Here is a 27,417-nt window from a genome sequence, read left to right as displayed (position 1 = left end):
CTGGTGTTTTATTGCATGGTAGGATGATGAAAGTTAAAAATAATTGTATTATATATTTCAAAATGGCTAGAAGAGAGGTTTTTGAATGTTCTCATTGAAAGAAATAATGTTTAAGGTAACAGATATGCTAAGTACTCATTACGTGATTTATACATGTATTGAAACATCACATTGTAGCTGATAGATACAAGTATGTGTTAATCATAATTTGTTAAAAAAAAAAAGAAGAAGAAGAAGAAGAAAAGGAAGAGAAGAGGTTTTAGAGCCACCCTTCTAAAATCCAGCCACATCATCACTCTTTATCTTGTAAATATGTATTATCCCACACTCAATAATTTACTTTGTTTTTAGCAAACATTCACCTGCCCAATATTCTCTCAAACCGGTTTATATAAAATAATTTTACTTCCATGTTCAAGAGAAACACTATTGCTCAATTTTAAGTTTTATTGAGAGTTGTGTAACTGCTTGAATAGCAATTGTTTCCTAGAGAACTAAAGTTCAGCAACTTAGGAAGATTCCAAGCAGTAGAGTATAGTGGCTAACGTACAAAGAGAGAGTACAGAGACAGACCTAGAGGCAGATTGCCCGATTTTAAATCTTGAACCAACACCAACAAGTTGTATGACTCAGGCAAATGATTTAACCTCTGTTTGTTTGCTTATCTGTAAAACTGGGGTAATAGTGATATATTTCTCTCTTTAAGAAGATTAAATAATTTATCGTAATGTACTTGTACCATATTCTAACACTTAGGAAGGCCCATAGAAGTATTACCTCTCAGCTGCATATTAACTGCCAAAGACAGATGTTCACTGTGACAGGTTCAAATTCTTTATTTGACAAGTAAACAGCTATAGGCGTCATTTTGTTGAAAATTGAATAGTATCACTTTAACTAAAAATAATAATAACCAATATCTTGGTAAAATTTGCTTCCAGGAGGATGTAGCATCCAAAACATACATTCAATAAACTATTGAATAGCCAACGGCACAGTTCAATTTTCACCCTTGATATAAGAAATCTACCAAAATTAGAAGTATTTTTGGATATATTACACATATAGACTCCCTGTTTAAAGAAAGGAAGCTGTATAAAGTAAGTGTTAATAAATAATCATTTAATGAATGCTCTTAGGTGGCAGGATAACTCTTTGCTTAACCAACTCAACCAATCAATTATTTTGAGTGTGGAAGAAACATTCTGAGGAAAAAGGAAAATCGAACATCAAATTTCAGTTAAGGGAGTGGTTATTTGAGCTCTAGAAAATAAATAGAATTTACTTCTGGAATAATCTAAATAGGCAGTCACATTGCATTATTGTTAGGATTCAACTTTACTGATTAATAGCAAAGTCTACATGAATTAAAATATCTGCACATAAAAGGGTTTTGTCTTTCATGAGAGTTAATATGTTAAATTTTACACTATGCTCAAAGTTTTGCCTCCTGCACATTTATACGTCTCTCTCTATTCTTTATTCTTCCTGAAAAATATTAGAACATATTTATTGGAGGTTCATATCAATTAGATCAAGTCATTGTCATTGAAGACATATTTCTGAATCTTCTACACAGAACAGAAAAAAACTTAAATGTATAATATGAATTACCTAATAATGTTAAATTAATAAGCCATACCCCTACTGAATACAAATATTTAGAAATACACATTCACTAATCAACTGATCAGGACCTTTACTGAAGTAGGGTTTTTAGAAACCAGAGACTTAAGGAGAGATATACACCAACTATATTTTTGCTCTGAAAAAACAAAACTGTTTTCCTGCAAAATACATAATACCAGCTTCAAGTTTCCATTTCTCCTTTAGCTCAGAGCAAGTTTGACTAGAAGATAATAAGCCTAACTCTTCTGCTGTTGTCTGAAAGTCAGCAATAAAAGGACTAGGATCCAATTTTATTTCATTCTCAGTAGAAACTGGTGTAAGCCACACTGATTTCCTAAAGAAAAGGGAAACAGAAAGCAGATAGTGTTGGCACACTTGGGATCAAGTCAGTTTTACCGCTGTTTAATATCATGATCATTTTCAGAATAGTCATTCAGGAGTGTGGCATAGAGCCAGCATACTACGCCTTCTAGATCCTCATGGACTCTTGGTATAGGATTTGAGCAGATAGGATTACAAAAGAGCTAATTCCAGATAGTCTCCCCATGATTTCTGCATCAAACATGGAGTGGAAAGATGAATAGTCTTAGATAATTTGTGATGCTTGCATTAGAAGAGTACCAATGTACCCAGCAAAACAGACTCAGCCAAATGGATCCTAAGAACAGTAAGTAAACGCCACCAAAGGCTTAATCTGACCCACTGCGGTGGTGGCAAAGTTCTATATGTCAAAGTGAGTAAGTGAATATGAGAGAGAGAGAGACTGCAACATTAAAATTCACGCACCCAAAACCTAAACAGACAACTTTGTTGGCCAAGTCTTCATTTTTTTAAGGAAAGTAGGTTTCAAGCAACATAGTAATTTACTATCAAACTAGGAATATCTATTTATCATTGTTACTCTGGTAGCCTACAGAGGCAGTAGTTCTGGGGCATTAGATCAGAACTCTGTGTTGCTCCAAGCATTGGGTAGTTTATAGAATTGAAAACATATGTATGTGTGTGAAAGATAGACAGAGACAAAGAGGTGGAGACGGAGAGAGCACGGAGAGAGCAGGGAGAGAAACAGGCAGAGACAGAGACAGGCAGAAAGACAGACAGACAAAGACAGAGCGAGAGAGAGACAGAGGCAGAGCGAGAGAGACAGAGGCAGAGTGAGAGAGACAGAGGCAGAGCGAGAGAGAGGCAGAGCGAGAGACAGAGAGACAGACCAGAGAGACAGGAACAGACCAGAGACAGAGACAGACAGGGACAGAGACAGAGAGAGAGAGACAGAGAATCAAGGGGTGGTTTCTATTTAGAGTTCAACTACTTTCTAGAATATCACTAAACCCCTCAGCCTTTATGAAAATAAGTTAAAGGGAAGAGTAAAAGTATTAACAATGTGAATGGACTTAATGCCATTTATATCCTATTCACGTGTGTGTATTCCTCCTCTGTTACTCCAAATATCTTCTGAACTGAATAGGACTGAACTGTACACTTAAAATGGTATTTTATATTATGTATTTTTTACCAAAATTTAAAAAAAAATTCTGCCTCCCCCCGAAAAAAAGTACTATAATCACATTAAAAGACATTGCACATTGGCTGAGCTCTAAGTTCTTATTTTGATGTCAACTATTTCCATATATTAAGCAAGGATACAATTTGTCCTGTGGTTTGAGATGATTTCCAAGATTCATCACTCAGATTTATAAAACATAAATATTTCAATGGCATGGTTAAAAAAAAAAAAGTGTATCAGGATACCTTTCCACTTAGTCTCAAAGTTCACACGAGGCTCTTGGGATTCAATATCTCAGTTCCACAAAATTGCAAGCAAAGTACATTTAATGATTAGGCTGATAAGCCCTTCCTTCACGAATTCTCCATGAGTTAGTATCAGCTGAAGGTTTGGTTTTCTCACGTTTTTAGCCACTTACTCTTATAAGATGAAATTGGGCAATAAAATGTATCAGAAAAAAATAGTATAAAGGACAAAACAATGAAAGATAGTATCAATGCTTAACTGTATCACTTACTAAAGGTGACTGAGTATTTAATGACTCTGCTTTGTAGTTATTATAAAATGACCTAGTTACACTAGATTGTCTGTTAGGACCATTATAAATCTACATATTTTTATTCTAAAATAAACATTGCATTTAAAATATGAAAACATTTTGAAGTATTCATTAAAACATTTGTGTAAATACTAATTTGGGCTTTGTTTACAATTATGGGTGAATCGTGTTATATTCTCCAAAATCTATGCTTCTGCAGAAGCTTCTCATAAGCAAAGGTAAAGCTAAAACATTCCAAAGGAATCAGATCTGCTGGACTTACCTAGAGGCAGAACACTCCAAATGGATTTCCTCCGGGTTGTGATCTATATTCCTTGGGGTAAAGTATAGCTCGGTTTGAAAAAGAAGAGTTTCCTCGGAAATGACCTAGGAGAGCACAAAGTTTCAGTGGAAGATATTTGGAGTAACAGAGGAGGAATACACACACGTGAATAGGATGTAAAAAACATTCACAATCTCAAAAATGGCTAGTGTCATTCTTAGGTATAAATGAAGAGCTGACAACTCACTGGGACAGAAGAGGACCATTATCCCGAAGAGTGAATTTAAAATGCCTGGGGACAAAACAGTCTTAATTCATTGCAGCAAATGTAAACTGCCACTTACAGCCATCTCTATGATTCATTAATGAAAAGATTTTCAACAGTTCTTTTGAGAAAGGTGATTTGTAAGTCAAATAACAGAGTGGTTTAAAGCACAAGCTTTGGAGAGTATTCATCCTGGTTTGGCATCTAAACTACCACCAACAAGGGATGGATCCCTGGAAAACTTGGTAAGGCACCTTCTGAAGCTCCGAGTTCCTAATTTCTAAAATAAAATACCTTATTCAAAAATGATCATTATCATTGGTCACTGGCCCAAAATATTTGTGTAGTGTGAATATAAATTGTTTAAATTTGGGAATCTAAAAGAAGATAATATCCCAGGATAACAACGCAGTTTAGGATTTGTGCCTAGCCGAAGAACAAACAAGAGATTTCATTTTCATGAAAATCCATTATATGTTGACACAAATCCTCATGGAACATGGAGAGATTTCAAATTACCTAACATTGAAAGTGATAGAGCTTCCCAAGATTGGCGACCTCCCACATTAGAAGAATTAAATAAAATTTAAAGCAGTCTGCTAATATTTAGTAAAATATAGTAGTAGCCTAAAGGCAACTTAGAATCAGTTCACTAGCCAGTCTATAAATCTGTGATCTAAGGTCCTGTGCACACAGAATGACCCAATATTCAGTGAGAAATAATGAGAAATTCCGTTGTCCTCTGCCCATAAATTACTACAACGAGAAGCAAGGATTATTTTTTTAAAAGACAATTTTAATATTAGGCATAAAAGTCTGACAAAACATTTAGTATTTTTACAAACAATCACTGTTCTCACCCTTGTCCTGATGCCACAATCATGAACAAGATATATAAACTCATATACATATGTATGTATCCAATTTGCAGGGCAGCCCATTCCCAGATGTAATTCATCCGCAAATATATACAGATTTCTGCTTTCTGCAAGTGGGATAACTGAGACCATCAACCAGTCCAGAGAGCAATTTATTTTCACTGTGGAAAGAACCATATGAAAAGCATCAGAAGTATGTCTATCTTAAGAAAGTGTTCAAAGAATAGTCAGTTCTGCCCTTTGCGATAAACAAAAGGCATTTATTTCTCTGGCAAGGGTAACCATGGCTTAAAGGTTTTCTGATAAACATTATTAAGATTATTTTCCAAAACATCTAATTATGTCCCCAAGTAACTAGATTTCAGTAATTTCATGGGGGAGGTGGGAAGATCAACATGCAAGAGTGAGAAAAAGCATAACTGGGCCGGGCACAGTGGCTCATGCCTGTAATCCCAGCACTTTGGGAGGCGGAGGTGGGCGGATCACGAGATCCATTCTGGCTAACACGGTAAAACCCCATCTCTACTAAAAACACAAAAAAATTAGTCGGGTGTGGTGGCGGGCACCTGTAGTCCCAGCTACTTGGGAGGCTGAGGCAGGTGAATGGTGTGAACCCAGGAAGCGGAGCTTGCAGTGAGCTGAGATCTCGCCATTGCACTCCAGGCCTGGGTGACAGAGCGAGACTCCAAAGGAAAGAAAAAAAGCATAACTGTATAGCCCCTTAATTTCTCCTAAATAAGTTATATTCCATGGAGGGTGATCTATTTAGGACAAAACATAAGGGGCAGAAGTGAATTGCAGTGTATTAGAATAAAAGCGATATCATCCCAGTATACTTTTTGGAAAGAGAAAGAGGAGAGAGAGAAAGGGTGGTTCTAGAACAGTAGAATTCATGTCTAGAGCAGCCAGCACCAGAAACAATCTCAGCCATAAAAGGAAAAAGAAAAAGAAAGCCCCTTATCTGGGATGTTAGCTCCATGCAAGTTTCGTTGTCAAAGCCATCTTTATCCTCTATATTTAAATCGTCAGTAAGTCAATCATCATCATTATTTGCAATAGATTCATTTGGAGGAACTGAGTCTTTTCAGCATTAAGAAGTACATATTTATATTATTAATGAGCAAGTGGCCACAGAGGACTCCACCACCACTGGAGCTTGGAAGTCCCGCCTTTAGTGGGAAATCAACAAGGTAAGACAATGCACATTTCAGAAAAGGAGTAGAGGAGGCACGTGTTCTTGCCTCATAACCTTTAAACCACGATTCTCTATGTGTTTGAAATACTGTTCTCACATCACCTAGGAAAGATGATCAGGAAGGTCCTTCCTAAAGGAAAATAAATTCCAGCAGCTAAGATTAAAGATGGATGGAAAGGATAAGTGGACATGGACACACAGAAAGCCCATACTTATGATTTCACTGCATTTTTTTCACACTAACCTTAGAAAGTCGAGTTTGGGGTTTGTTGTTTTTTTTGGTTTTTGTTTGTTTTTTTTTGTTTTTTTTTTTGAGACGGAGTCTCACTCTGTCGCCTGGGCTGGAGTGCAGTGGTGTGATCTCGGCTCGCTGCAAGCTCTGCCTCCCGGGTTCACGCCATTCTCCTGCCTCAGCCTCCGAATAGCTGGGACTCCTGCTGCCACGCCCATTTTTGTTTTTGTTTTGTTTTTGTTTTTGTATTTTTAGTAGAGACGGGGTTTCACTGTGTTAGCCAGGATGGTCTTGATCTCCTGACCTCGTGATCTGCCCACCTCGGCCTCCCAAAATGCTGGGATTACAGGCGTGAGCCACTGCGCCTGGCCTGTTTGTTTTTGAGACGGAGTTTTGCTTTTTTTTTTTGAGACGGAGTCTCACTCTGTCACCCAGGCTGGAGTGCAGCGGTGTGATCTCGGCTCACTGCAAGCTCTGCCTCCTGGGTTCAAGTGATTCTCCTGCCTGAGCCTCCCGAGTAGCTGGGATTACAGATGCCCACCACCACACCAGGCTACTTTTTGTATTTTTAGTAGAGACGGGGTTTCACCATGTTGGCCAGGCTGGTCTCGAACTTCTGACCTCTGGTGATGCACCGGTCCAGGCTTCCCAAAGTGCTAGGATTACAGGTGTGAGCCACCATGCCTGGCCAGAAACTCGAGTTTTAGTTTGACATTCTCTCAAATAGCTGAGAAAAGCCTTAGAAACACACATAGATACTTTCACTGCAGCAGAATCTTCCTTTGCTCAGGCTTCATGAAAGACAGGGACTAAACACCCTACCCACCCTAGATAGCCAGAATTCATGGTCGTTCTTTCTCTCCATGTGCTGTTCATTTCAATAATTAACTGAAATGGTTAATTATTGAGTGGTGAGCTGCACTCATCTAGGCATTCTTAAAATTCATCTTAGGTAAAATGGAAAAACATCAGAAGCTATATGCGGTCTTTGCTTCCAAAGGTGTTACAGGCCGAATGAGTAAGAAATTGACTTATCGGTTTCAAAGAAAAACTCCATTTCAAATTAAAAAAAAGAAAAAAAAGAGAGAGAGGTCTACAAAAAGAAACCATAAAGAACATAAAAAGTAATATTGAAATGCTACTTTACAGATTACATTTAGTCAGGCCTTGGAGCTGGCAAGCATTTGGATTCCAGGCAAAACAGAAAAGATACATTGGAATCAACTTGTACACAGCAACTCGCTGACTTAGCTTTCTTCTATTAACTTTGCAGAACCGTTGATGAGTTTAACATGAGTGAAGTTCAGAGCAGTCTTTTTAAGGGAACAAAACAGCAATAATATCAGCATCAAGCAAAAAGATGAGTCTGGAAGCAGGAAGATCAGCTAAGATGCAACTGAGTACCTTACAATATGATACAATCAAGCACCAGTAATTCGCAGCGGGTTTGAAACGTTAGACTGAAGGAGAGCAAAGGACTATTCCTGAAGAACCTCTGCAAATGAGTCTCAAGATAGAAGACCAAAAGAGAGAGAGACAAATAAAAGTCTGAGAACCGGGACATTGAGGCAGAAAGAGAAAATGTATCCTCCGTGTATTGACACAAGTCTACCTGGCCTGAAAGCTTTTCTTCTTCTAGCCAATTAGAATAAGATCGGATTTCTTCAGGGAGTAAAACGCCTGCATGGAAAGCGATCATTATGATTAACTCCTTCAAGGAAGCATTCTCTAAAACTTGTTATTTACCATGGAGGTTCTCAGCACCAGTCCAAATCAAGACAGCAAGGAGCATCAAGACTTCTAAAGCCATGGAGACCTTCATCTGGGCAGACCTCCAGCACAGGACAACTCGGGAAACAAGAAGTGGCGACTGGTTTAAGTGATTTTTATATGGCATCCCATGGCTCAGCTGCCTTCGTTTTCCTCCTTATTTGGGTAGTTCACAGGATGCACTTATCACAGGGTCAACTACCTAAAGGCTGAGACTCTCTTGATTATCCAAACACTGAAGCTCAAAGAGACATATCAAGAAAAAAGTGTTATTTGATAACAGTCTGTACAAGGCCTGTCACAAACATCAGGAGGATGGCATGGCACGCAATGCTTCCAGTAAATAGTAAATTACAGGAAACTGTTCTTACTAACGTTCAGGTGTTGTAAGTTTCCATCTAATATGAGAACAGCCTAGAGCTTTCACACTTGAAATCAAAAGACTATTATTTCTTCATTTCTATGGGTTTGGCTGGAAGAAGCAAAGCAGAAATGATAAAGTGACTTGACCAGGAACATAAATCCCTAGGAACAGACAGGCACCCAAAGGAAAGCCAGGTCTATTGGTGTTAGGAAAGTTGACAAATCCATCTGTGTTCTTTCTAAATTAATGTGTTAGTAACTTTAGTCATTTCAAACCTGAGACAAGAGAATATTTTATATGTATATATATACATACATAACTTTATTGGTATAAGAAGTTTATATGTATAATTCATTTCAATACTCAAGGAGAATAAAAGTTCCAGCCATAGATTTTTATTATTGTATTTTTAAAAAATGTTAGTCATGGCCTGAACATGACTGCGTGGTTTTAAGGAAACTTGAAAATCAAAGGCTAACAGTAAATAAAATTCAAAGAGGCTGAATTAAATGCCTATTATTGTTTTTAGTCATATCTGAATTATATTTTCAATGTTACAATCTGCTGTCAAATTACTACATACACAGAGCTTCCCTATGTATTTAAGAAGGATTTCCATTTCTGACATGACATTCTCTTGTGGACAGTGAGATCCCCAGAGCTGTGACCCACACAGTGCTCTGCATCAGGAGAGCCTGGAGTACCCAGTCGCCAACCACCAATGGGGAAAGAGTATTAGAGAAAGAAACGGTAAGTCTACACATTATTTTTTCATCTTTTTTTTTTTAAACATTTTTCTGATGTTGTGAACATTTTCAGGGTCTAAAATTTAGTAGCTTCATATGGAGCTTTTAAATCTTGCCTATGTAAAGCATCTAATATTGTTTCAAAAGGAATCATTGGCCAGTTTCTTGTATTTAAGTTTGAGAAAGTTAGTTAAACAAGTTAAGGCTCCTATTCATACTCCGTAAAAAGGAGATATATTCTCTCTAAATTTATTGTGAATAAGACATAGCAAATGTAAACAGTCTCACTCAAGTTAATAGTGTACAAAAAATATCTAATATATGACTATTTCCTTTGTCTTGAAGCACAGTTAGTAACAGGATTTTATGCAATGTTTTGAGGATTACTCAAAGCCGTAGAATGAACAAAGTTCATTTTCCAAAAATTCCAATTTTAATACAGAATTTTACTGTGAAAGAGTAATGGAGTTTAAATATAACTTTAATGTAAAATAGATGGAGATAAAGCAGAGATAAAACAAATATTTTAAAACAATTTATAACTTAGGGAAATGTTGCAACTATAGTACAAAAAACTTTATTTTTCCTGAACCTTTTGAGAGTAGGTGACTGACAAGATATTCCCTTGACCCTAAATATTTTGAAGTATATATCCAATAAATAAGGACATTCGTCTACTACAGTGGTTCTCAATAATTGGACCTGAGATGATGGAGGGGTCCATGGGGTCAAATCTATTTTCACAATAACAATAACACATTTTCTTTTTCACAATGTTGACATTCACACAGGTGTGCAAAAAAAAGTGGTGGGAAACGCTGCTGCGTCTTGAGCAGTAATCAAGGTAGTGGCACAATGTGTTAGTTTGTTAGTCATCATTGTAGTCTTCACACACTCACAGTAAAGGGGAAAAGCCAGTTTCACTTAAGTCTTGAAGCAGTCAAAAGTATTTGTTTTATTAAACGCCAACCCTTGAATGCATGCCTTTTTAGTATTCAGAGTGATAAAATAGAAAGTATGCATAATACACTTCTGCTGCATATCAAAGTATGAAGAGTGTCTCCAGGAAAATCTGTGCAGTTATTGGAGCTGTGAGCTGAACTAGCCGCCTGTAACCCAGAACACCATCTTTACATAAAGACTGACTATTGAACAAACAACGATTATTTGCCCGTGGGTATTTGACATTTTTTGAAATTGAATGATGTAAGTTTGTCACTTCAAAGAAAACAGCTAACAACAATTAAACCCAGTGATAAAATTCAAGCTTAAAGGAAAAATTTGAATTTTGAAAAAGTTGTATTCTCTACTATGAGCTTGGAAGCTCAGTGGTGATATCTTAACTATGATTTCTTGTATTGCATAATAAAATGTCATCGTTTAAAACATCTGCATAACTCTGAACCTAAAACTTTCCAAATTATCTGCACATGATGTTACAGAAACATTCAGGGCAAAGCACAACAGGGACCAGTGGATTTTAATGGGAATAAGTATGAAGAGTTTATTGATATATTTTCAGATCCCATGTTGCAACAAACCTCGAAGAGACTGCCCCTTGGCAAGTTTTGGTGCAGTATCAAAAAAAAAAAAAAAAAAAAAAAAAATAGCCAGTTATCTGAAAAGGTTTTTAAAATACTCTTCTTTCTTCCAACCATGTATCTGTGTGAGGCAGGGTTTTCTTTATGTACATTAACCAAAGTGACATATTACAAAGACTGAATGCAGAAGCAGATATGATAATTCAATTGTCTTCTAGTTAGCCAGACAAGAGACTTGCAAAAATGCGAATATAAAACAATGTCACTCTTTTTTTGGAAAACAGCAATTTTTCACTAAATGTTCACTATTTTATGTTAACACCTGTTGGATTTATTAGTTATTTAATTACTTAATAAATATTTTTAACTCACTTTTAATTTTTTTTTTTTTTATACTTTAGGTTCTAGGGTACATGTGCACAACGTGCAGGTTTGTTACATATGTATGCATGAGCCATGTTGGTGTGCCGCGCCCATTAACTCGTCATTTACATTAGGTGTATCTCCTAATGCTGTCCCTCCCCCATCTCCCCTCCCCACAACAGGACCCAGTGTGTGATGTTCCCCTTCCTGCGTCCAAGTGATCTCATCTCACTTTTAATTTCTAATGTGGTAATTTGGAAGGATAAAAGCCATATAAATAAAAGCTCTTCGTAATTCAATATTTTTCATAGTCTAAAGGAAGTCCTGACATCAAAAATTCTGAGCAGCATATATACCCAAAAGAAAGGAAATCAGTATATTGAAGAGATATCTACACTGCCATGTTTGTTACAGAACTATTAACAAGAGCTAAGATTTGGAAGCAACCTAAGTGTCCATGATCAGATGAATGGATAAAGAAAATGTGGTACATGTACACACGGAGTACTATTCAGCCATAAAAAGTAATGAGATCCTGTCATTTGCAACAACGCGGATGGCGCTAGAAGCCATTATGTGAAGTGAAATAAGCCATGCACAGAAAGACAAACATCACATGGTCTCACTTATTTGTGGGATCTAAAAATCAAAACAACTGAACTCACGGACATAGAGAGTAGAAGGATGGTTACCAGAGGCCGGGAAAGGTAGTAGGGGGGCGACGGGGATGGTTATCAGGTACAAAAAAAATAGAATGAATAAGACTTACTATTTAATAGCACAACAGGGTGTCTACAGTCAGTAATAACTTAATTGTACATTTTAAAATAATGAAGGGTATAATCAGATTCTTCATACTGCAAAGGATATATGCTTGAGGAGAGGGATATCCCATTCTCCACGGTGCGACTATTATGCACTGCATGCCTGTATCAAAATATCTCAGGGACTCCATAAATATATACACCTATTATGTACTCACAAAAATTTAAAAAAATTAAAAGTCTGAGCAGCCAGCATTATCACGTTGTGGTTGCAAAGTTGTTTAACGGCTATAGAGTTACAGTTTTACAAGATGAAGAGTTCTGTTCACAATGTACAGATGAAGAGTTCTGTTACACGCCAATGTAAATGTACTAAACACTACTGAATTGTACACTTAAAATGGTTAAGATGGTAAATTTTATGTTACATAGATCTTATTATTATGTTACATAGATCTCATTTAGATATGTAAAAGGCAAGACTGTAACTTTTTAAGAGAAATACGTAGGACAGAATATCTTTGTGACATTCCCATAGCAAAGGACAGAATATCTTTGTGACATTCCCATAAGGAAGGCTAAAGGTGGAGGTTTGGAGTGGGAAAGGAATATAGGAACGTCCATGTTATACATACTTTGGTTAAACACTGTTTTTAACAGCCACGTTAATGTGTTGTAGAGGAAAATGAATAACTGAGTCTACCTTTCAGGGGTAAAGTCCAGGATAGAGATGTAACTTGAAGCCATCAGCATACAGATGTTAATGAAAACAATGAGATTGAATAAACTCTCCAAGGGAGTGATATGTATAGATGGGGTGAGCAGTTCAATGTTCAATCCCTAGAAACCCCAATAAACCAGAAAAGAGAAATTTCAACCAGGGAGGATCTCCTCAAGACAAACAGTGATCACTGAGGAAGGATGCTATTGCAGAAGCAAGATTTTTTAAAATTTGGCCAGAAGAATTAATATATCAAGAATATACCCAGAGACACATCATTCTGAGAATAATTCTTTCCATTAAAACTAGGCACAAAACAAGGCCTATAACTTTGCTATTGCAGAAAAAAAAAACTTATTGCATTCCAACAAGAGACAAAAAGTTTATATATTTGAAATAGTTACTTTTTGTTTGTTTGAGACAGAATCTCACTCTGTCACCCAGGCTGGAGTGCAGTAGCATGATCACGGCTCACTGCAGTCTCGACCTCCTGGGCTCAGATGATCCTCCTACCTCAGCCTCCTGAGTAGCTAGGACTACAGGCACCCAACACCATGCCTGGCTAATTTTTGTAGAGACGGGGTTTTGCCATGTTGCCCAGGCTGGTCTCAAACTCCTGGGTTCAAGCAATCCACCTGCCTTGGCCTCCTAAAGTGCTAGAATTACAGGTGTGAGCCACTGTGCCTGGCCTGAAATAGTTAATATCAATATTAGTTTCAGCTGATATAATCAACTTATTTTTAAAAAAAGAGAATCAACTAACAAATTATTAAACTATTTAAAAATTCAACAAGCATGAGGGATATTACTACTAAAAAAAAACTTAAAGCAGTTATATGTGCTAATTTGGATTCATTGATCCAATTCAAAAAAATAAGAATAAAAGAATCCCATTAGCAATCATTCCCGAGCTTGCATGAAACCTTGTAGAGGGCCTCATATTGGCAGTTGGTTGGCTCCATTCATTGTGTTCTACAATTTTTAGGGATAACTGATCACTAAGTTCTAAAGATAACAGTCTGTGCACTTTCTTTCAATATATTAGTTGCACTGTCTGTGTGTGTAAGATTTGGGGCAACTCAAACTATACCACCATTGTGACCTTATCCCAATATAAAACAACCTTTCTATAACACACATGCAGAATAAAGCAAGTGCATAAGGAAATTTTAAAGTTGTTATATACTTTGTTCAAAGTATTCTTGGCAGAGACCACATGTGTAATTATTTGTATTACCTAAAGTATATCTTAGCATAATGAACTCATATGTGGAAATAATTGATTAGCTTTATCAAAATTAAACAATACATATTACAGCAGTTTTCTCTGTAGCTATCTGGGTTACACTATATACGCTAGAAGCAAAGGAATGGGAAGACTGCATTACTTAAATGCCTTTGTTAGGATTATTCAGGTGCCAACAGTTGTAGAGGCCATCTCTGATCCCATCCATCTGACACACCTGTGCCCCACTTTGTCCCATTCTCTGACCAGGGTGCTGACTTTCAGTTTGCCTTGATTCTACATTTTGTCACAACTACTAAGGAGGACAAAACCTGCTAACTCCCCCAACCACATTAAGGTTGAGCCTAACCTTTTTTGGAGTGATTAGCAAAAATCCCATCTGAATACTGATGAAGAATGCAAGGTAGAAAGAGAAAACCAGCAACACTGCTAAGCTTAAAAGATGCTAAATGTTTAAGCCTGGGCAAACATTAAGTGTTCACTCCCAAAGAAATCTTTCCCATCTAAGTAGCACCACAAGTCACCCACTTATAGCCCCCAATCACAGGAGAAATGCTTGATTCCAGTGTGTTTCTCACATTCTATGTCCTAACCGTTTGTATGTTTTAATATCCTGCAAAATATATCCTCAATTATACCACTTCTCTTGACCCTTGATTCTAACCTTTCAAGTCAAAACCAATTTTCACCAACTTTCTGACTGGCCAGCCTCTTACTGCTATGCCTCCAGGAAATTAATAAGATTCTTGAACCCAGAGATATAGTTTCTTCAGTTTCACAGCTGTACAAATCCTTATCAAAAATAAGAATTATCCATCGTATCTCCCTTTGATACACTGTATATTCCTGAAATCATTATGATTGGAATGAGTGAATACTTACATTAAAAGTTAATTTTACAAACTTAAGATTTTGTCTAAGTATCAGACATTAAATGTCAAAAATCAAGGTCTAAAACCAAAAGCATCTGGATCAAAACCTCATTCTAACATGTAGAGATTTTGGTCAATTGAATTCACCACTGAGACTTTTTAGGTTGAGTTAATGAGTTACCTGCACTCATTACTGTAGTGATTGTTAAATAAATGCATAGATCCTATTGCAATGAGGGCAACAGATGGCTGTTAAATCTTAGGTTCAAGGGTACACGGGCAGGTTTGTTATATAGGTAAATTGCATGTCACAGGCCTTGGTGTACAGATTAGTCACCCAGGTAATTAGCATAGTAACTGACGGGTAGTTTTCTACCCTCTCCCTCCTCCCACCCTCCATCCCTCAAGTAGGCCTTGGTGTCTGTTGTTCCCTTATTTGTGTCCACATGTGCTCAAGGTTTGGCTCCTACTTATAGGTGAGAATATGCGGTATTAGGTTTTTTGTTCCTGCATTACTTCACATAAGATTATGGCCTCCAGCTCCATTCATGTTGTTGCAAAGGATATGTCTCCTTCTTTTCTATGGCTGTATAGAATTCCATGGTGTCTATGTACCACATTATCTGTGCCCAGTCTACCACTGATGGGTATTTAGGTTGATTCCATGGCTTTACTATTGTGAATAGTGCTGGGACAAACACGTGTCTTTATGGTAGAATGATTTATATTCCTTTGGGTATATAACCAATAACGGGATTTCTGGGTTGAATGACAGCTCTAAGTTCTTGGAGGAATTGCCACCCTGCTTTCCACAATGGCTGAGCTAATTTACATTCCCACCAGCAGTATGTAATTGTTCCCTTTTCTCTGCAACCTGGCAAGCATCAGAATTTTTTTAACTTTTTTATAAGAGCCCAAAAATATCTTTTAACTAGGATTTATATTTCCAGGAGTAGTCAAAAATCTACTAGGGTTTATTGAAAGCAAAGATTAGGCCAAGTGGCCAGACATGGTGGCTCGTTCCTCCTGCCTTTGGGAGGCCGAGGCAGGTGGATCACCTGAGGTCAGGAGTTCAAGACCAGCCTGGCCAACATGGTGAAACCCCATCTCTACAAAAATACAAAAATTAGCCAGGCATAATGGTGGATGCCTGTAATCCCAGCTACTCAGGAGGGAGTATCATTTGAACCCAGGAGGCAGAGGTTACAGTGAGCCAAGATTGTGCCCATTGAATGCCAGCCTGGGTGACAGAGCGAGACTCCATCTCAAAAATAAAAGAGAAAGGTCAGGCCAAGTCATGCTGCATCTTTAATTTTACTCAAGGTGGAAAGAAAAATAGTAAAAGAATCACATATATTCAAGATGACAAAATTGTACTGTCATTTTCATTTCAAAAACGAAAGTATTCAGTCCTTTCAACAAATTCTAGCTCTTTTCCAGCTTCAGCTGTCTTGGGAAGGACTGAAGGTCAGGAAATTGACATAGTTAGGTACCTGTTAGTCAACCAAGCCCAGCAGCTCAGCTAAGTTATTCAGCAGTTCCAGATGACTCAAATTTAGATGTTTTTGTATTCTCTTGGAACAAAAATCCCCATTTCTAGAGGGGAAAGAGAGGTACTTTCAGATCTAGCAAAAATAAATTTTATCTAAAGAGGTGGAGAGAGACCTTTTTCACATTTTCTTGTGTCCATGAGTTTTCCTCCCTCCCAGGAGCAAGAAATCTAGCCATAAGAATGTTCTGCCCCGACTACCAGTTTTCCCTATGGAAGAAGACTGACCTTGCTTTGAGTAAAGATCATTTGTGTACATGCATCCCTACTCATGTATGTGGTACTTTCTGGTTCAGGCTCCCTGGAATGAGTTTGGCACCTGTACTCTTGCACAGTATACTACTCAAAGGCACAAGAGTTCACTTCCAGAGATATACTAGGCAATTTAAATTAGATGTCTTTCCACCTGGGATCCAAACTGTGATCAGCATAATCTGAGTTGTGAGCACTTTTGTGTTGGGAAAAGCAGCTATTGTGGAACCTGCCGTCCCTCTGAGGGATTTCACTAGGCCTGGGACACTGTGCTATATGGAAGCTGGAAGCCAAGTTGTCACTTGGTTCCAAGTTCTTCATTAGAAGAAATCATTTCCCTGTTCTGGGTACACAAGGCACATTCCCTGTATTGCTTAAGATGTGGGTGTCATATGGCACCTGGCTGGTATAGGTAGAGGTATACCTACCCCCTGAGGTAAGGTAAGAGGGTCTTTGCCTACAGCTCCAGAGGGATGCATGCATCCCCCACTTTGCATTGGCTATCAGGACGGACCTACGTGGGAGACTAGTACACACAACAAATGCTGATTTCGCTTCATCTTTTCTCGTTGCTGCACCTTTCCTTCTTTCCCAACACAAAAAAGACCCTGGCTCCAACCAGTGCCCTGTGTGTGTACTGAGTCTTCCTTGGCAACTCCAAGATTCAGTGGGCCTAGTTATGTGAGCTCCCACTCCTGGTGGTTGGCACTGTTATCTTTGCCACCCTCCATGCAAGGGGAATTCTTACTTGGGATTCATAGCTGGATCTCCCTGTTCGACATTTTGTCAATCAATTCAGGAGCCTCAGAAGGAAGAGCAGGTGATCTTGTTCACTAAGAAAATCTCCACCAAAGCACTAATGGTGGGAAGGGTAGTGTGATGGTGTAGTTGTGACCCTATATGGTTACAACACTTTTGGAATTAGGCCAAAAAGCAATTGGAATCTTATTTTCTTCTAGATTCTTGCTTTATCAAAGTAATAGGAAAGAAATGCACAATGCCAAATATAAGTTTACAATGTTTCCTCATGAGACATTACCAGGAAACAGAAAAGAAAAAAGCAGTATAGAAAGCCAAAGATGAAGGGCTAATGGGAAAATCCTCCTTTTGAGTGCATTACAAAAGAGGGAGATTTAAATCTATTTCACTGAGACGTAGTTGCTAAGCATAATGGGTAAAACTAAAGTGAGCAACTAAATCATAGAAATGCTGAATGTTAATTCAGAAAAGTATGCAGTGGGTATAGGCAAGTTTTATTATGTATGAACTTGATTTCAGAGTTAGAATGGCAATTTCACTTAAAATTAACTCATTAAAAGATGTAAATATCATGGTATAGATATGTTATCCCAAACTCCAAAATGTAGTGACACTGGTAACAGATATTGCTACTCATCTTTGTACAGACATATCAACAGTATTGATGAAACTGGTTCTCAGCAAGTATGTACCACTTGCTCCAGTGCTTTGGGGAGGAGAGGGTGTTATAACACAGGCATTATTGATGCAGTGACTTCTTGGAGAGTTGCTCCTGTAGGATGGGAGGAAAAAGCAGTTAAGAGCTGCTTAAATATAACCTTACCTAAAAAGAAAACATGTTCAGAGAACTCATGGGTGCTCAATTAGAAGTAATGTGAAAAAAAATCACATTTCTACCCTGAAATGTAATCTGTGGAATTACCCAACTATATCAAATATAACCATTAGATATTATGCTACTAGAAGGGATTAGCATCTATGTGTTGGCTAGATCACTGCCTTTCCGAAACTATCAAGTAATTATATTATACATTTCAAGTTTGATTTTAGTGGTTTTCAGATCTCCAGAACAAAGCTTATTTCTTTATGAAATGTCAACTTCAAGGCTATTGTCAATATGCACAAGTTTTCTGGCATCCTTTTAAAATAAGCTCAGTAGAAAAATCCTAAGAAGAGTGTTCTCTACAGGTATTAATCTTAGGAAAAGTGCTAATTAGATGTAGCGACTTTCTCTGAATTTAAGCCTAGTTTATCTATCTGCCTACTTATTTTATACACATATATGTATACAGACATGTTTTTCTGCAAATATTAGTATGAAATTAGAGATCTGGTATGGGCCTTCTATGACAACAATTTCATTTTGTCATGGGCTATATTGAAAATGAACAATTTAGTACCTGAGAGAATAGGTAAGGAAACTGACCAGTATGGAACCTATTCATGTTTATGTGCAACAAAAAAATTATAACTGTATCCAAGTACAGACCGTGATACCTAGTATTGCAGGGTTCACATTAAAACCAGAGCAATTTCAGCATGCAGCATTCAAATAGGAATTTACATTATTGCCTTCCTTGAAGTTATGTTTAACAAATAGTGGTTAACTATAAAATAAACAACCTTAATATTCTCACCTTATTAACGCTTTTAAAATTAGGTGCCCATGTTTTACTTTGTGTGGGAGCTGGTGACTCTTGTTTTTGATTTTTGAGGGATTTCTTTCAAGGTGTTGGCATCAAACACACTCATTCCAAAATGCATCGCAGATGGGAATTTAAACCTAAATGCAGAGCAAACAAAAAAATACAAAAGAAAAGCACAGGATTGATAGCTGTACAGATTTTTTGTGGGAAAAATATATATTAGATAGGTTCGTTATAAGTGATAACCCAAAATAACTGACTTGTGGAGGAAAGGCAAAATAGCTCAATACATCTAAATAAACTAGCTCAATAAATAAAATAGCTCAATAAATCGAAATTGTAACAGAATCTTGAATAGGATGTTACTTATTGAACCAGAATTGATCCTAGACTTGACTTTGAGGCTCTCGGGTCAATAAAAGTTTTGAAAAGCAAAATGATTGTCAGATGTGACAAACGTTCTCTCTATGCTGAATGGACTATGGCTCAACCAAGCCAGGCCACACACACATCCCAAGATTATAAATTGAAAACAGAGACCCATATGTATGCAAAAAGATTCTACCACCAAAATCTTAGGCAGGAAATAGAGACATAGACACACCCCATTCCAAGGTTAAAAAGCAGTTAGATTTCACCACCTTTAACTACCATCTCAACCGTTCCCCATCCTATCTTAGGAGTTGCAGTGTTTATTCCCACTGCTGGTCTTTCTTCCCTGCATGTAAGAAAAAGGAATGTAGTTTGCTCGTCTCCCAAAGCCAGCGTGTATGTCGTTCCAGGAGAATGATTCAGATTTGGAGTGCATGTGTAAAGGAAGGCTAAAATCTCATTCAAATTTTCTATATCTCTTGTTGACTTTAGAAGGGCCAATATGTCCTGGCCTATTTGATCTGGGAGAAAAATGGACTGCAAACAGATAAGACATAATAGCCTTTATTTTTATAATCTGCTATTGAAACCATTTTTTTGAGAGCTTAGTGGATGCCTATATAGATAGCAGATGGGATTGAACTATATTGCCAAGATTCCCCTTAAGATAACCAGCACCGAGTGAGAAATCCAAGGATCAAATCTGAATTTCATGATAGGCCCATTCAAAAAGTCATTAAGTGAGGAAGACCAGCATTTGGACCCACCACTGAGAAGGCATCTATGCTCAGTGTTGGCCAAAAGACCCCTACAACCGTTTCACCTAAGAGACATTTTCTCTTTTCATGTCTTAATACCATTACCCTATCCCGGAAAACACAGGAAAGGTAGGGGAAGAGAACAGATTTCAAAACCACAAAAAGATCACATTTAAGAATCTACTCCAAAACCTCAAACCCCAGCATAGCTGGAACTGGAAAGAAGGGAAGGAAGAAAACTAAGTTAAGTATGAAATTCTAGTATTAAGTTGTATTCCACTAGGCTTCACAAGTCTAATAACCAGAAAATGACCTTCAAGATGCTGTCAAGCATCGAGGAAAAACTTACATTGCATAAAAGCAGTGATTACATGCCAGGTGCAGTGGCTCATGCCTGTAATCCCAGCACTTTGGGAGGCGAGGCAGGCAGATCACCTGAGGTCAGGAGTTCGAGACCAGCCTGGCCAACATGATGAAACCTCATCTCTATTAAAAACATAAAAATTAGTCTGGCATGGTGATGCACGCCTGTAATCCCAGCTACTCAGGAGGCTGAGGCAGGAGAATTGCTTGAACCCAGGAAGCAGAGGTTGCAGTGATCTGAGATCACGCCACTGCTCTCCAGCCTGGGCAACAGAGTGAGACTCTCTCAAAAACAAACAAAAAACAGTGACTACAAAACTACTTTCTGCAAGTTTAGACTATCCAATAATTAATTAAAAGGTGAATATGATGATATCAGTTGCAAAAAGGCAACTAGATCTCAAGAATCAGAAGGAGGAATTTAAATGACATGTAACTTATCACCACATTTACATGCTCATTGCCTTGACTCCATTGCCATAAGTACCACTTCTTTCCATGATCCAAAGACAGGAGACTAATGGCTTTTTTTTTTTTTTTAAAGACAATCTCACTCTGTCACCCAGGCTGGAGTGCAGTGGCGCTATCTCAGCTCACTGCAACCTCCACCTCCCAGGTTCAAGCGATTCTCCTACCTCAGCCTCCCAAGCAACTGGGATTATGGGCATGTGCCACTATACCTGGCTAATTTTTTTATTTTTAGTAGAGACAGAGTTTCACCACATTGGTTAGGCTGGTTTCAAACTCCTGGCCTCAAGTGATCTGCCTGCCTTGGTCTCCCAAAGTGCTGGTATCATATATATACATATATATGTATATATATCATATATCAGCTGCATATGTATACAGCTGTATACATATGTATATGTATATGTATATCTATATCCATATATGTGTATATATCCATAAATGTGTATATATGTGTGTATGTATATAATGATATATATGGATATATACACCATATATACACATCTGTGGATATATGATATATATCATCATATATCCATATATGTGGATATATGATATATATCGTAACCTTTACCTGCTCAGAGGCTGACAAGTTTACAAAGGCTGTTTGATAAACTAATTGGCATTGTCCAAGTCAGGTGCTAACCTCTAGATCAATTAAGAAGAAGAGGATATGAGGTGCCTATAACAGTATAGCAGCTAATATTATAGCCCGAGAGGTTGAAAAGATATTGGGGGCTGGAAGAACAAACATACCTTCTCAGATTAAAAGAGGGTACAACAGAGGTACATTTTCTACCCCTGTTCCAGGGAGTATGGGGGACTCATACCAATTTGTAAAAACTCCTTGTGGTCAGGGAAGCATGTTCTTTAAAGAGCCAAAGACTATCACCAAAATCTTAGCCAGGCAAGAGAGGGAAACCCCCCATTCCAAGGCTAAAAAGCAGTTAGATCCTACCACCTTTAGCTATCATCTCAACCCGTCACCATCCTACTTCAGGAGTTGTAGTGTTAATTCCCACTGTTAAATCTTTCCTTCCCTGACAGTGAAGAACAGGAATGTGGGGGTGGGAGTGGGGAAAATGAGAAAATTACCTACTGGGGACTATCCCCAGCATCCGGATAGCACGGTCAATTCTACCTCAAACCTCAGAATCATGCAATGTGCTTATGTAACAAACCTTTATATGTACTCCCTGGATTTAAAATAAGAGTTAAAATTTAGAAAACTAAAAATAAAGGTTAGAACCACTTCAAGATCAACATGAATGTTTATGATATTTAGCTACTGTCTGGTTAACAATTGTGTTTATTCTGATGTAGCAACACTGTCCATTAGTAAATCTTTATTACAGAAAATTCTAAGTCTACACTGTGCAAATGTTACCACTAGCTACACGCCGCTACTGAGCAGTCGAAAAAATAGCTCGTGCAACTCAATTCTTTGTTGTTTTAATTTTAGTTAATTTAAATGTAATGTTACCAGTGGCTACTGGTTACTATATTAGACAGCAAAGGTTTAGAGATGACCGGTGAAGTTTGAAGAACAGAGATTCCTTTTAAAAGCTGATTTCAAGTCATTCCTTGCAGAGTGACTTAATTTTGTCTGACTTTTTCCACCCTTCAAGAAGTATAAGGATATAGTGAGAATTTGTTTGAAATCATCCTGAATAGCTGAAAATGGCATTGCTAAGTTGCAAATGAACCAAGTAGTCAAGATAGCATGAACTTAAGTAGCTAAAGATCAAATAGATCATTAAGACATAAATAAGAGCTCAGAGAAATCCAAACTTATAAGGTCATTGATATAACAAAAGAGTCAGAGCAATTCAAGAATGAAAGGAAATTTCATTTCAGTTAATGGTACTGTATCAACAGGATGTCCCTATGGAGCGGGAAGAACCTTGACCTTCCTTACACTACATGCAAAAATTAAGTTCAGATGGATTCTAAACCCAAACATATTCAAAACCATAAAACTTTTAGAAGAAAATAAGACTTGGCAGTAAGCAAAGAATTTTAAGACAAAACAGAAAGCAGTAACTAGAAGGAAGAGTCTATAAGTTAAACTCCAAAATTAAAGATGTCTGCTCATCAAAAAACACATTAAGAAAATGAATACGCAATGTGGGGCCTGGGGCAAAACACGTCTGACAAAGTCCTAGTCTTTAAGATATAAGACCACTTACAACACAAGACAGAGTAAAAATGAACAAAAGACATGGCTCACAAGAGAATACAAATGGCCAATGAGCACTAATTAGTTATCGGAAAATGCAAATTAAATACTACTATGCACCTATTCAGATGGTTAGAATAAAAAACTGACATCAGAGGGTGAAACCACTGGACTCTCATACATTCCTCGTATTAGTGCCAAAAAGAACACCTTATTTGGGAAAATATTCATCATTCCTTACAAAACTAAACATGCTCTCCCTATGATCAAGCAATCCTATTCTTAGGTATTTAAAGGAAACATACACCCAAAGACATGCAAACATATGGTGATAGCACATTTATTCATAATAGCCAGAGACTGAAAACAGCACGTCTTCATCAAATAATATGAAATAATATGTATCTAATGAAATATACCACCCAGCAAGATAAAGCAAACAAGCTACTGGAATATACAACATAAATGAGTTTCAGACATTCTGCTGAATTAAATAAGCTAGACACAAAAGCATACATACTGCAATTCTATTTCTACAAAGTTATAGAAAAGAACAGTGAGGTGTGGCCAGCAGGAACCAACTAGGAAGATCCACTTTCTGCAACAACCAGTGTTACGCATGTCAGTAGGGTTTTATGTTAAACATAAAGCTCAGTTGACAAATGTATTTGCTTGTGTAACATTTATATATTAATTGCATGTGAGTTTTTCTTCAAATAAATTATTGATCCTTAATTCATGATATGCATGCTGAAGTACTTAGGGAAAAGTGTACTCATGTCTTCAATTGGAAGTGCATCCAAATTGATAGACAGGGAAATGGATGTGTAACAAAGTTTAGCAAAATGGTAGAATCTAGGTATTATATGTAAATTATTTCATCTCTATATTTGAACATTTTCTTTATAATTAGAGACACTTTAGAAATTGTAATTGTGCCATATGCATCACTCTAGGGCATTTTTATAGCTGCATTCTTAACAGAAACATCTATCAACCAAATAATAAATTGAAGAATGTGTAAAGTAGCTACACGTACCTCTTCACAAAGCAAACCACTGGAAATTCATAAGTAGTATGCAACCTTGGTCTGTAACTGATCTCTGATAATATGGCATCATCATTTCTTTGGAACATCTGAAACAACTGAGAGTTTTAATACTAGAAGGCATTAAATTATTTTGGTGGCTTAATGATCTTAATAGAATCTGTTTTAGGAAAATCTGGAAATGGCATTTTACATTAATTTAACAGAAATAAAATAGACCTCATGAGAAATACTTTATTCTCGCTTTTCTTCTGGTCCTTCAACTTCTTTGCCCCCATCTCTAATACCAGATGGGGGATAGGAGAAAATAATTGTCTCTGGGTCTGTTTTAAAGAATATGTGCTGTTTCCAAAATAGTCCCCCAATTGCATATATTCATACACAATGTTCCCAGCTATTAAAAGCTGACAGCCGATGGAGGTAGTAAAACTGAGAAGGCACAGGCTGTACCTTATGACTTTTTTGAGACGGAGTTTCGCTCTTGTCACCCAGGCTGGAGTGCAATGGTGCCATCTCCACTCACTGCAACCTCTACTTCCCAGGTTCAAGCAATTCTCCTGCCTCAGTCTCCCAAGTAGCTGTGATTACAGGTACTGGCCACCACACCCAGCTAAATTTGGTATTTTTAGCAGAGACTGGGTTTCACCATGTCGACCAGGTTGGTCTCACCTGACTTCAGGTGATCCACCCACCTCAGCCTCCCAAAATGATGGGATTACAGGTGTGACCCCCACGTCCAGCCCGTTATGAACTTTTTAAAGTCCCTTATCTGAAATGTCCCAATTAAATAGATAAGCACCTGGTCCTATCTAACAATTGATCACTGCAAGAGATAGGAAGATGCTTGAAAATTTTAATTAGGAAGGACCTTTTGATACTATGTAGCCCTGAAAAAAAAATCAGAATATATTTTAGGGAAAAGCATCATGGCACTTACAATTTTCTTGATCCCACAAGAAGTGACAGGATAAGAAAACTCGTAGTTAAATGACAACAGTCTTGTTACAGGACAGTGATCTCCCAGGTGTATGTCGCCAATTCTAATTTCTGTGTTGTTATCAAAGGGCCTTATTTTCATTCTGACTAACAACCAATCATCAGAGCACGTTGTAGTTATTGCTAAAAAAGAAAAAAAATCCAAAAAGTAACATGATAGCATACTTAATCTCAAGACATTACACTGTCAGTGCTGACAGACGAATATAACACAAGCTACTTGGGTAGCATTCAGTCTCCTATTAGCCCTGTTCAAAAATAAGCAAGTATAGGCCAGGCATGGTGGCTCGTGCCTGTAATCCCAGCATTTGGGGAGACCGAGGCGGGTGGATCACCTGAGGCCAGGAGTTCGAGACCAGCCTGGCCAACATGGTAAAACCCCATCTCTACTAAAACTGCAAATGTTAGCCAAGCATGGTGGTGCACTGCTGTAATCCAGCTACTTGGGAGGCTGAGGTGGGAGAATTGCTTGAACCCAGGAGGCACAGGCTGCAATGAGTTGAGACCATGCCACTGCACTCCAGCCTGGGCAACACAGTAAGACCCCTATCTCAAAAAAAGACATTAAAATTAAAATTTAAAAAAGCAGGTACTTTAAATTTCATCTAAACTAATATATCCCAAATATGATCATTAACATGTAACAAAACAAAAATTGAGATTTCTTATACTAATTTTCTGGAACTGATGTGTGTTTTGTATTTGTAGCACAATTCAAATTGGCCACACTTCACATGCTCAAAAGCCACTTGAGGGCGGTGGCTGCTGTGCTACTCTGTACTTTACACAGCTGCAAAAATCCATAGAGAGGTTAGTTGGTTATTTAATTTCTTTGCAACCATTTATTCATAGTTAGAGTGAATGTAGTCATTATTACCTACCTTTTAGGGTTCTGTGATGACTAAATGAAATAAAGCATATAAAAGATCTTGGAACACTGCCTAGAACTTGAATGCTCAATCAATGTTTATTAAAGTAAAAACAATTTAAAGGTCTTTATATAAGACACTACCACCACTAATTCCTTCCATAGAGATAGATCTCCAACCATCCATCCTCAGTACCAATTAAACTAAACCTGGATCAGAATTTAATACTATATAAAAGATTAGGTTACACAGTCCAATCTTCTCATATTAACCTGAAGAAGCTGTGGCTATACCCTAGGAACATTTTTACAATACCAGGCACACAGGGACATTTCACATTTTACCATTATCTCTCCCCACCCCTAGGGGAAAAAAAAAAATCACATCTTCATCTCTTTATCCCCAGCTACATATGGCATGTATTTAGTCTTCAATATGAATTTTAATTGAATAAGTGACTAGTCCAACCACATAAGACATTGACCCAGGTTTTAATCTCAGGACAGTTGACAATACCCAAGGATCTACAGAACTCTGTCTTCCATAAAATGTTTGGCTTAGAATGAGCCTTATTTGACCTATCAACCTGAGATTACCAGCTTGACACATGCTTATTGGGACAGCTAGAAGAACAGAGACACAAGTACAACATGGATCTCAGCATTTAGAATTTTGAGAAATCATTTTCCTAGAGAGATTAATAGCATAAGTTATTCACTTAAGAAAGTTGATAGATACTGATAGTAAATACAGTGATGACAGCTGCAGAAATGAAGTTTAGGGTGAGGATGATAAAAATCTGCAGTCCACTTACCTCATAGCAGCAGAACTATGGTACAATGTCCTTGGTCCATGTCAAAATGGGAATTGTAATTACTATCAAGTCCCTCCTTTTATTCAGACTAAGAAAGGAGCTGTAGCCTATGTATTTTGTGTTTGTATCCCAAGGATGGCTATATTTATCTTAAAAAGCAAAGTTTTCAGGGCCAGGCTGTCATTGAGGGGTTCATACGTTAGACCACAAGCCTGTTCCCATGGGGATTCCCACATTTATTGTCACATTAAATAAGAAGTTCTGCTGTTTATGTACCAATTCCTAGGTCAAATGTCACCACATACTTTTTTTTTTTTTTTTTTTTAAGACAGAGTCTCCCTTTGCTGCCCAGGCTGGAGTACAGTGGCAGGATCTTGGCTCACTGCAACCTCCACGTCCTGGGTTCAAGTGATTCTCCTGTCTCAGCCTC

General features: G+C 37.6%; 2 protein-coding genes across 2 annotated transcripts; both read right to left on the bottom strand.

The window, feature by feature from the left end:
* Positions 1 to 871: 871 nt before the first annotated feature.
* Positions 872 to 8,523, bottom strand: OOSP2 (oocyte secreted protein 2). The gene is made up of 4 exons (XM_010384997.2): positions 8,274 to 8,523; positions 5,083 to 5,261; positions 3,958 to 4,061; positions 872 to 1,963 (listed from the first exon to the last, which is right to left on the bottom strand). Exons 1-4 carry the CDS (start codon positions 8,422 to 8,424, stop codon positions 1,753 to 1,755), a joined length of 645 nt encoding a protein of 214 aa, XP_010383299.1. The 5' UTR covers positions 8,425 to 8,523; the 3' UTR covers positions 872 to 1,752.
* Positions 8,524 to 19,145: 10,622 nt separating this feature from the next.
* OOSP4B (oocyte secreted protein family member 4B) lies at positions 19,146 to 25,467 on the bottom strand. Its single transcript, XM_030918663.1, has 3 exons — positions 25,246 to 25,467; positions 24,300 to 24,397; positions 19,146 to 19,257 (listed from the first exon to the last, which is right to left on the bottom strand). The coding sequence occupies exons 1-3, from the start codon at positions 25,465 to 25,467 to the stop codon at positions 19,146 to 19,148; spliced, it is 432 nt and encodes a 143-aa protein (XP_030774523.1).
* Positions 25,468 to 27,417: the final 1,950 nt, after the last annotated feature.

The sequence above is a fragment of the Rhinopithecus roxellana genome, chromosome 15 (assembly GCF_007565055.1).
Source record: "Rhinopithecus roxellana isolate Shanxi Qingling chromosome 15, ASM756505v1, whole genome shotgun sequence".
In the NCBI taxonomy this organism is placed as follows: domain Eukaryota; kingdom Metazoa; phylum Chordata; class Mammalia; order Primates; family Cercopithecidae; genus Rhinopithecus; species Rhinopithecus roxellana.
Note: the sequence above shows the minus strand (reverse complement) of the source record. Positions and strands in the feature narration are given on the sequence as shown.

What these genes read in the sequence shown, in the direction of transcription:
- OOSP4B (XM_030918663.1), bottom strand. Translation starts at nt 25,467, where the DNA reads ATGCTATCATGTTACTTTTTGGATTTTTTTTCTTTTTTAGCAATAACT. An exon ending in CTTGTGGGATCAAGAAAATT is followed by an intron (nt 24,398 to 25,245) that starts GTAAGTGCCATG and finishes CAGTTGTTTCAG; the next exon opens with ATGTTCCAAAGAAATGATGA. An exon ending in GTGGTTTGCTTTGTGAAGAG is followed by an intron (nt 19,258 to 24,299) that starts GTACGTGTAGCT and finishes CTCTGCATTTAG; the next exon opens with GTTTAAATTCCCATCTGCGA.
- OOSP2 (XM_010384997.2), bottom strand. Translation starts at nt 8,424, where the DNA reads ATGCCATATAAAAATCACTTAAACCAGTCGCCACTTCTTGTTTCCCGA. An exon ending in TGGTGCTGAGAACCTCCATG is followed by an intron (nt 5,262 to 8,273) that starts GTAAATAACAAG and finishes TTCTTTCCACAG; the next exon opens with TGAAAATAAATTGCTCTCTG. An exon ending in ATTGTGGCATCAGGACAAGG is followed by an intron (nt 4,062 to 5,082) that starts GTGAGAACAGTG and finishes GTGCTCTCCTAG; the next exon opens with GTCATTTCCGAGGAAACTCT.